At 34.8% G+C, this 10,223-nt stretch overlaps 1 protein-coding gene across 1 annotated transcript; it reads left to right on the top strand.

The window, feature by feature from the left end:
• Positions 1-1,030: 1,030 nt before the first annotated feature.
• Positions 1,031-1,840, top strand: LOC110932769 (F-box protein At1g30790-like). The gene has a single exon (XM_022176026.1). It carries the CDS (start codon positions 1,031-1,033, stop codon positions 1,838-1,840), a length of 810 nt encoding a protein of 269 aa, XP_022031718.1.
• Positions 1,841-10,223: the final 8,383 nt, after the last annotated feature.

Below are 10,223 nucleotides of genomic sequence, written 5' to 3'. Positions count from 1 at the left end.
TGGTTGTTCAAGGGGCCGGGGCCAGGGCCATGGCAAAGGAGTTTCGAGTCGGGGTAGAGGAAACAACAGTTACAACCAGCCGCCTAATTGGGCCAACTGGCCCACTTTGTCTAACCCGAACTTCAAATATCAAACAATAAACCTAATTGGGCCAACTGGCCCACTTTGTCTAACCCGAACTTCAAATATCAAACAATAAACCTAATTGGGCCAACTGGCTCCCTTTGTCTAACCCGAACTTCAAATATCAAACAATAAGCCTAATTGGGCCAACTGGCCCACTTTGTCTAACCCGAACTTCAAATATCAAACAATAATAATATATTATATTAATCGATGATGGATTCTAGTTGTTATTGAATATATCTTTTAAAGTACATTAATATGCGATAACATTGTGTTGTAACAGAAGAGTGAATGCGTGTGGGAAAATAATCGTGTTAATATGTAGCCCATGAATTCAAAAATATATATATATGGAGATTGTTTTGGGTTGCTACGTACTGGGCCAGAATTGTCATAATCGTGTTAATTTTTTCATATTTTTATTTTCTTATATAAATTTACCGTTCAAAAAAAGTGTTTCCTTTCCTTGAAAGAGAAAATTCGACTCCTGTCTGCTGTTCATTAGAGAATATGGAAACCCTAGAAGAACAAGAACAAGAACAATCGACAACAACGATAGTTGAACGATCCACCAAGAAGACAAACATGTCATTACCAAGTGAAATCATAGAAGACATCTTCTCCAGACTCCCAGTCAAATCCATTCTCCGATTCAGAACCCTCTCCAAACCATGGCTCTCTCGCATCTCTGATCCATCTTTCACTAATCTCCACCTCACTCGCGCCCACCGCACCGCCTTGTTCATTCTCGCTCATGATGAATCCGGCAAACGACACCTTCTCTCTGCCCCCCGTGACGGTGGTCCCGTCACTCATCTCATCACATTCCACAACCCTGATTATATTGTTATGTATGCCCAACATGTGAACGGGTTAGTATATCTCACGTGCATGAAACGCTCTAATGAACATAAAACTCACGTGTACGCTTTTGTTGTTAACCCTAGGCCCTAGCATGCATAAGATTTTTAAACTCCCTGATCCTTACACCGATGTCAAGGATTTCACGCGAATCCGTTACTTATTCGGGTTCGACGAGTCTAGAAACGAGCATAAGATTTTGATGATTAGAGATTCTTCTCTACGTTCTATGGAGATTATGATTTTCTCTATGTCAAGTTATTCGTGGAGAAAGATCCATGCAGAGCCTCCTCTTGGTTTTACTTGGGATGGTTTGTGGCTCAACTTTTACCACAATGTTTGTGTCAATAGTGTAATACATATAATGCTTGCAGTTTCATTTGACATTTTAGCGTTTGACTTGAGAACTGAAAAGTTTTCGATAATTACCACTCTTCAAGGTGTTTTGCCCGAAGACTATGATGATACGAAACAAAATGATCCTTACATCATTAAACTCAATGGTTGTATAGGAGTTGTTTGCTATGATAGTGTGGCGGAAAACAACGAAATGTATATTTGGATATTACAAGACTATGAAAACCGTGTTTGGGTCAAAGAAACCGTTACATTCCCCGAGGAGTGGATTACGTTACTATACCCTTTGTCTTTCCCTGTGGATTCTGTTAATATGGACGAGATTATCTTTATCCCGAGCAACTTTTCTGGTAATGTGATAAGTGTACCCGTCTATAACAAGAAGACTAGATGTTTTAAATCATTGCGATTCGCTTCAGGTAATCAATTTTCGCTGTCCAGAACATTGCAGTTCCGTTATATCAGGTGTTATGTTGAAAGCATGGTGCCTTTGTAGAAGTATAGGATAAGACTTGATGATCCAAAACAAGTTCTTCCATGGGCTGGCAAATGTTGATTCGTAAATCTTATTTTGTAGTTCAGATTTGCACTTTGTTGGTATCTCTTAGATGTATGTTCTTATGGAGTTTTTACTATTAAAATTTAAATAGTGTTTCACCGACCCTTTTGAAATTGTGTTATGTTTTGGAAGGATTGTATTCTACAAGAAGATTCAGAAATATGCATTTTAAAACATCAGTTTTATTCCAACCAAACAACATGATGAATGTTATCCCAAATTTTGCACTATTCCTCACCCACAACTAACACAGTTTGTGTATCTGATATAGGATGAATGTTATCCTAAAATTTTGCAATACAAGTGACATCATAACCGGTTTCAAGTAGAAATTAAAAAGTAAGAGGGCTGGTTTACTGGTAACTTTTTGTCCTTGTGATGTCATGTTGAACTGAAACACTTTCCGGCCAAAAAAAATATCATCATCATCATACTCAGTAAATCCCACCAATAGCAAAGCTAAGGTAGGGACTGAGGAGGGTAAGATGTAGACAGCCTTACCTCTATCCCGTAGGAATAGAGAGGCTGCTTCTAAGCAAAGCAGAGGTAGGGACTGAGGAGGGTAAGATGTAGACGGCCTTACCTCTACCCCGTAGGAATAGAGAGGCTGCTTCTATATAGATCTAGTATGGCAAATATAACTACAGCAAGTATGTTATTTCAATGATGAACTTTTCAAATGAAAATGGTTTAGGAGGTTTTATGCATCAAATAAACTTTAAGAAATCCACCCATTTGACCCGTTTCCTTTTATGCTATATTTTCTGTTTCATATATTTAACTTGTAAGAGAAAAACATAACTGCAGTGGAGTGATTCATAAGTGTCATGATCGCCACTTCTGGTTTCAAGATAAAAGGTAGGCACATTGATCCCAGAACATCATGACCGCCACCTCTAGTATACTGAGTTTAAGCATTAGTGATTGTTTTATCAAGTGTTGGAATGATTGCAGCTGTGTCGGGAATTGGTTACTTTCATGTCCATCCAGTTTCATATGACTGTTAAATTCTTGCATTTTTGGCTTTGATTCCTTGTGCTTTGATGTGCCATTGCTCGAGTTCAAATGATGAATCTTCTGAACTTCAAACGAGCGAAGATGGTATGTTATACTATAGTTTGTGTGAAGTTGAGGCAAATTTCCTGGTGCAAAAAAGAATTAACCCCTTGAATACACCAGTTCATGGGAGGCTTTGATGGTGTGCGGGGAGGACCTCCGCACAAGGCCCGTGATTTCGAGGGGCATGCGATTTAAAAAAAATCCGATATATATGTTATTTTTTTTAAATAGTAAACACATACCACTTCCAATATAGGCCCATTTACAAATCATTTTTTATGGTTTAGAATTTAGCCCACTTGGAATTAGGTTTATTGAACCCAATACTAATTTGATTTTTTTTAAATAATAACAAAACATAACGGAAGGGCACATTTTTTCAAGCTTGAATAGGGTATGTGAATTCTCAGAGACACCTCTGCACCAGTTTTCAACTTCGAAATGATGCAAGTTCTTAAATATTGAAGCTAAAATGTCTGTTCAACAAATTACTAAACCAACATCGAAAAACATGTTATACGGATGGTTTACTGCAGGTTTTCAAGATGCAAAGTAGTTTTTCATTGGCGCATTATGTTATAGTCGTGGCGGATGCTTGCTGCATTCTTATAACGTACAAGTCAACAAAACTACTTTATGAAATCTAATTAATGCGTGCTATATACTCGTATACCATCATTGTTTTTCTGGCTGTTGTGTTTGTATAATAGTTTTGATGTGGTTATTAGTATTTTCTTGAACGCTAATGAGCTCACATTGAATTCCAAGTTCAAAATAACTTTGTTTGACCCGCGAAAGTCAAACTGCAATGCCTGCCTTCTTTTCAAGGCATGAAAAATGTTGAACTCCACCTATCAAAACTGCAATCACATATAATCTTAGAAAACTGTAGATTGTCAAATGTCTAAAGTACCGTTCATCATCGACAACAATAAAATTTGAACTCAGAAAAAGTTAACGTCGTCCTATTCCGGCCAAATTTTGGCTAGATTCTGGCCAAATTTCGACCATACCTTATAAATTCCCTTCAATTATTTAAAAAATAGGTCAACGAGGGGTTAAAACGTGTCTGCTTAAAACATACATATAAAAATGTGTGTGTATATTAAACTAAAAATTACATATAAAAATCCCAATCCGATTAATCCTAATTAATTGCTAGTCAGTACGTCACATACCGACTAGCGCCTAGCGATTCTTGCAACATTGGTTGAAAGGTGAGGGTTTCTTGCCATCCTTTAGACGAGTCCCTTTATTCTGATCCTCTTGTTGGAAACTCACCTCTAGATAACAAAGGCTCACTGGTGAATATGGCAATTAGAGGTGAGGCTGAAGCCAGTAATAATGTTAATACTATAACCTTTTAGTGCATCCATTGGTGAACATTTATGAGAGGTGACTAGCGGTGCAAACGAGTAGAGTCGAGCCCGAGCTCTATTGGGCTCGAGCTCGTTTAACTTTAGAAAGCTTGAGCTCGGGTCAATTTAAGCTTTGTTTCTAAAGCTCGAGCTCGGCTCGTTTACTTTGTATTAATTATTATTTATATTAGTTATAATTGTTATTTTATATATAACTATGTTATTTTCTCATAATTTTATAAATAGTAGTTGCTATATTTAAATATATAGTTGATATATTAATTCAAAATTCTATAAACAGTGAGCTCGTTTAGGTTCGTGAACCGGCTCGAGCTCGTTTACTAAATGAGCTTGTTTTTAGACTCGAGCTCATTTAAGCTATTGTTTACTTCAGAGGCATATTTGCAAAGTAATTTGTTTTAAGTTATATATCAAAAGTGCCAAAACATGTTATCGTTCAAGTGCTCAACATAGACATCCATAACATGATTTTAAGCAATAGCAAACAAATAAAACATGAGTAAACAAATAAATATGATTTATATATTTACAGATATATATATATATACATATACATATATATACATATACATATATACATATATATATATATACATATATATATACATATATATATAGGATTAGGTTCAAACGTGAACATTTTCTCCAGCGTGAACTGCGTGAACTAATCTGGGCCCTTAATTTTTATGATCTTTAGATTAAAGTGAGGGGCATGATAGTAAATATGTGGTTAATTGTTTTAATTTAATTAAAGGAAAAAGGGTATAACTGTAATTTCCATTTTGAATTATTCCATAAATCACGTTCAATCTCATAAATCAGTATTCAAACTTTATTGAAGATTCAATTTTCTCTCACCTTCGCCGGATCCTTTCAAACCCCTGCACTCTCCCTCATTCTCTTCTCCGGCAATCACAGCAACGCCGGCGTTGACTGATGTTTTTCGCAGCCGTTTAAAGAGAATCCCTTCGAATCAGGTCCATAAATCCCGTCCATAAATCCCAGACGAAACAGCATCGATCCCGTCCATAAATCCCAGACGAAACAGCATAAATCCCGTCCATAAATCCCAGACGAAACAGCATAAATCCCTTCGAATCAGGCTTCGACGGTGGTCTAGATCTGATGTTTTTCGCAGCCGTTTTATCGCCGGAATCGAAGCCAGATCTGATGTTTATCACTGGAATCGAAGAAATCAGGGTAATTTTCGACGGATCTGATGTTTGTCGCCGGAATTGAAGCCAAATCTGATGTTTATCGCCGGCGATAAAACGGTGGTCCAGATCTAATTTCCGACCAGGTAGGTATGAAGTTTGTAATTTTTTATTGTTTTTGATGTTTGAAAATTATTATTGTTATTGTTTGTTTGAAAATTATTATTGTGATTTGCTTCTCAGCTTACTCGTTATTATTTACCTAGTTTTAAGGCGATGTACACATGTGTATTCTGGTTTTTGCTCTGGTTTTAAGGCGCTGTACACATGTGTATTCTGATTTTGCTTTGTTTTTAAGGCGCTATACACATGTGTATTCTGGTTTTGCTATGTTTTTAATGCGATGTACACATGTGTATAGCGTCTGTTTTTGTGATATCTCATATTTTTTTTGTGTATTGAATGTGTAAAGTTGTTAATGTACACTTGTGAATTATGCAAAGTAGTAATTGCTGAGTTTATTGTGTTATTATAGGAGACGTCGTAAACGAGGAAAGTGGAGATGGAACGTCGATAAGGATGATTCACGTATGAGGTCGATAAGGATGATTCACGTATGTTTGTTTTGCTTGGTCGATAAGGATGATTCAACATACAACGCGGCGAATAGTTGTAAAAGACTATGTCTTTTTTATTTTTCCGATTATGTTGCGTTTATTGTTTTCACGAAACTAGAACTTGTAATTGTATGTTTTCTTTGGTTTGGCAAACATTATGAAAATTGTTATTTGCTTAATATAAAATAGGTTTACAAGTTTTGTTTATATGTATGTATTATGTAGCTAATTACACATATGTACCATGCTGAGTACACATGTGTACTGTTCAATTCATATCAAAGTACACATGTGTATACCCGTTGAAATATGAAGGTTATGTGAATCTTAAAAATCATAATCCGAATTCTGGTGGTGAAATCTAAAAAATAAAAAATGAAATAAGAGATAATGTGGATAATGAATTTAAAATAGGAAAGATGTAACTTATTTCAATTATTAAAATAATGATTTAAATCTAATTTTTTATATAATTACAATCATACCGTTAACAACTAAAAAGGAAATCAATGGTCCAGATTAGTTCACGCAGTTCACGCATGGGAATAGGTTCACGCTGGAACCCTACCCTATATATATATATATATATATATATATATGGGAAGTTAGGGATTACTGTAATGCATTAGAAGATTTAGAAAAAAAAATGAAAATATGTTGATATGCTATTTTGCTAATAATATGAAAAGAGAGTGTGTGAAGGGTTATGGAAAAGTGGGATCACCCCCACACCGGCCCACCCTAATTTGTGAACTGAATTTGGGTATCTTGGGCCCGTAGTTCAATCACAGGCTTCGGATATGGGCCAAATAAGTGGGGCTTACTTGCACAATATGAATAGTAATCGTCTTCATCATTGGCATCCACTAAAATTCCTTCTACGGCCCATTAGTAACTAGTGATGTTGAAAGGGATAGTAAGATCATTTAATCATATCTCTATATTTTGTAGAGCTTGGAAACCTGTCATATATGTATATATGTGTATTTAATTAATCACAACAAAATAAGTAGTCTTCTAAAGAATGTTTTAAGTGTGGTTATATATAATTGTTTACTTTTATTTTAATAAAAGAATAATGTTTACTTTTAATGAAAGGATAAAAGTGTAAGTTTGTGTTAGTTACCCCCCCCCCCCCCCAACCACCACCACCACACACACACACACTCATCTTCTCGATTCTCTTTTCTCATAAATTATTAGGTAAGTTGCTTGGCCAGACTATTTTTCAACTAACATTCATATTCACATGTACATGTAAGTATGTAACACATATGTTTGTATTTTTTAAAATCCGATAAAAGTATTATACCCATAAATATAGACAAGTGCATGTAAAAAACCAATAAATACACCATTACACCACATTTTCTAAATAGATCAAAACCTAGTGGTATATACATGTGCATTTAACACAAATGTAGTTTGTTTACATTATTACATTATATATCCAACAGAACCACTATATTTATTTTTGCATTAAAATTATAAAAAACTAAATGAAAAGTTGAAGAACTATATCCACATGTGTATTTCGATTAAACATATAAGCTATACAGTAAAACATAAGTGAAATACACATAAGCATATGTATCTTGATAGGTGGAAACAAACATACATGCACTCGTGTACATCACCCGTGCACATAGCCATTGTTTGATAGATGATAGAGGAATGACAATGGCAACGGCATGCGTGGTTCTTTGTTTTGCCAAGTGAGAGCCAAGATCAATAATGCTATCTCTTTTCTTTTCTTGCCTTCCTCGCCCTTCTCTATAAATTTACAACTCTCTTCCTATGCATACTTCGTTCAATCCCTCACATCCACCCACGCCACCTTAACGTGACGTTTTCAAATCCTCACTTTCCCCTTTTCATCTCTCTCTCCCTCCCTCTCTTATTTAAAAATTGGTTATTTATTTGGTCTAATACATAATACACATGCTATATAAAGATTTTTAAAATATTTGGAGGCCTTATATTTTGGAAGTCCTAGGCCATTGTCTAGATTTAGAAGCCTCTAGTTACGGCCCTGCACAATAGGCATGTGGTATTGGGTAAAGATAGTTTTAAATCAACACCTCGTTGTTGTGTATAACACAAATGGTGTTATATATTAAATGACAAATGGTATTTATTATATATTAATGCATTACAATGATGCATTAAACTATACTATAAAAATGTATCAAAACTTTATAATTTGGTACACCGTACATATGCACCGATGTAAACATGTGTATATGCTGGTCAACTTTTTATACAACTAAATGCATTGTTTAACTTTAATAGGGGTAACTTGGTTACTATTTTGTGACATTTTCCCATTTTATTAACACAATTCGTATTTAACTTAGGTCATCATCTGCATTCTCACTAATTGTGACGCCACGCACGCTCAGTGTCGCGAATTGGGGGATATTAGAGGCAGACTTAGGGGAAATTAATGGTGTCGCAAGGATAATATAGGTTGTTAACTACTATTTTTTTATAATAATATCTTTATATTGTGATTTACTCAATCATTGTCCGCCCTAAATCCCTAATTGATATTTCGAATCTTTAAATTTTGATATTGTACTTACGAATTCTCGATTGAGACTTGGAAGACAAAAAACAAAACCAGTGTTTTTCTTATACCAATTCAAAAGTGCCCTAACTCTTAGTTCACTTAAAGCCTCCAACGGGGTGGTGGTCCATTGGCAAAGGCAAAGGCTTTAAAACACCAAGGTTGGGAATGGAGAGGTTTTGGGTTCAAGTCCCATAGACGAAAATTTTTTTTCAAAAAACTTAAAGTCTCCAAAAACATTAGACCGGTCTGATTTGATGCGGTGGATTGTGTTTTCTACCACATTAAGAAAAGATTTTTTTTCTTTACAATTACTATCTCCTATGTATTCCTTTATTCACACATGCAATTACATTTCTTAATCAAGTGTAGTATTTTCAACCATGTTAGTTGTCACTGACATCACATTTTTGTTATATCATTATACCTAGATCAAGTGTTTCAATATCTTTTTTATGTCACCATCACAAGTTCATCTTTCAAGTTTAGAAAATAGAGAGAGAGTCATCTAGTTGGGCAACTTGATTGATATTCATGTGTTACCATTACCATATAATCTGTGTTATCATTGTAACGAACCATAAAAGTCAAAGATATTTGCGTGTGATATGCCAAACATATGTGATATGTTCAATTAGTATTATTGTCAACTTGGAGCAATAAAAGCGTGTGTATAACTTATTTCCAAATTTAGAAATAAATTGAATAGAGTGTAAGCGAGAGATCCGGGTCAATTACACAACAGAACTTTCTAAAAATAGTAATTAAACCCAACTGATTTCCAAACAAATAACCTCATCAATCATGACAATGCCAAGACAAATGTCATATTTCATCATTGGAATTGGATATCTATAATTTTATTAACTTTTATGATGATTATATATGTATTTTATAGTTATTACACCTGGAAATTATATATTTTTAGAGCATAAATATTTGAAATATTGTAACTTTGACATTTCTTAGAGTTGACTAAATAGGTGGATTTGATAATTTTGCTAACGAGTTATCGCATAGAAAAGCCATCCAGTTAAGAGAAAACTTACTAACAAGGTTGTTGAAATTAACAAACCTGGTGGAACAGGAAGTAATCGTTTAGAAAAAAATGATCGAATTGCCCTTGTAGTTAACAGAATTACATATAAAATGACCGAATTTTCTATTCTCGTTAACAGAAAAAATAGATGAAGTTAACTCAGTAGACTAAAATGACAACGGTGAAACCTTTTTTGACCCACAAAAGAAAAATGAAGCATTTGGACTAAACTGACAAAATGGTTCAAACCACATGGACTGAAATAGCATTTAACTCTTTTTTTAAAGACCAAAGCAAAAAAAAAAATTGTTCAAACACGAGGCCAGCTAGAAGCAAGCTGGAAGTTCCTACAACCAACCAAAATGACAACATCACCTTACAATATCTCTCATACTAAAATCTAACCACCTCTCCCGGTTAAGGGACTCTCATTTCGACCTATTTTTCACCCACACCAAGGAGTCTTCTTTAATGTTGTCGCCCATGAATTATACCGAGTAACT

Source organism: Helianthus annuus, chromosome 4 (genome assembly GCF_002127325.2).
Source record: "Helianthus annuus cultivar XRQ/B chromosome 4, HanXRQr2.0-SUNRISE, whole genome shotgun sequence".
Lineage (NCBI taxonomy): Eukaryota > Viridiplantae > Streptophyta > Magnoliopsida > Asterales > Asteraceae > Helianthus > Helianthus annuus.
The sequence above is the reverse complement of the archived record's forward strand: the minus strand, read 5'-3'. Positions and strand labels throughout refer to the sequence as shown.

Excerpts from the sequence above, each read along its gene's own strand:
- LOC110932769 (XM_022176026.1), top strand. The coding sequence starts at position 1,031 with ATGAACATAAAACTCACGTGTACGCTTTTGTTGTTAACCCTAGGCCCT.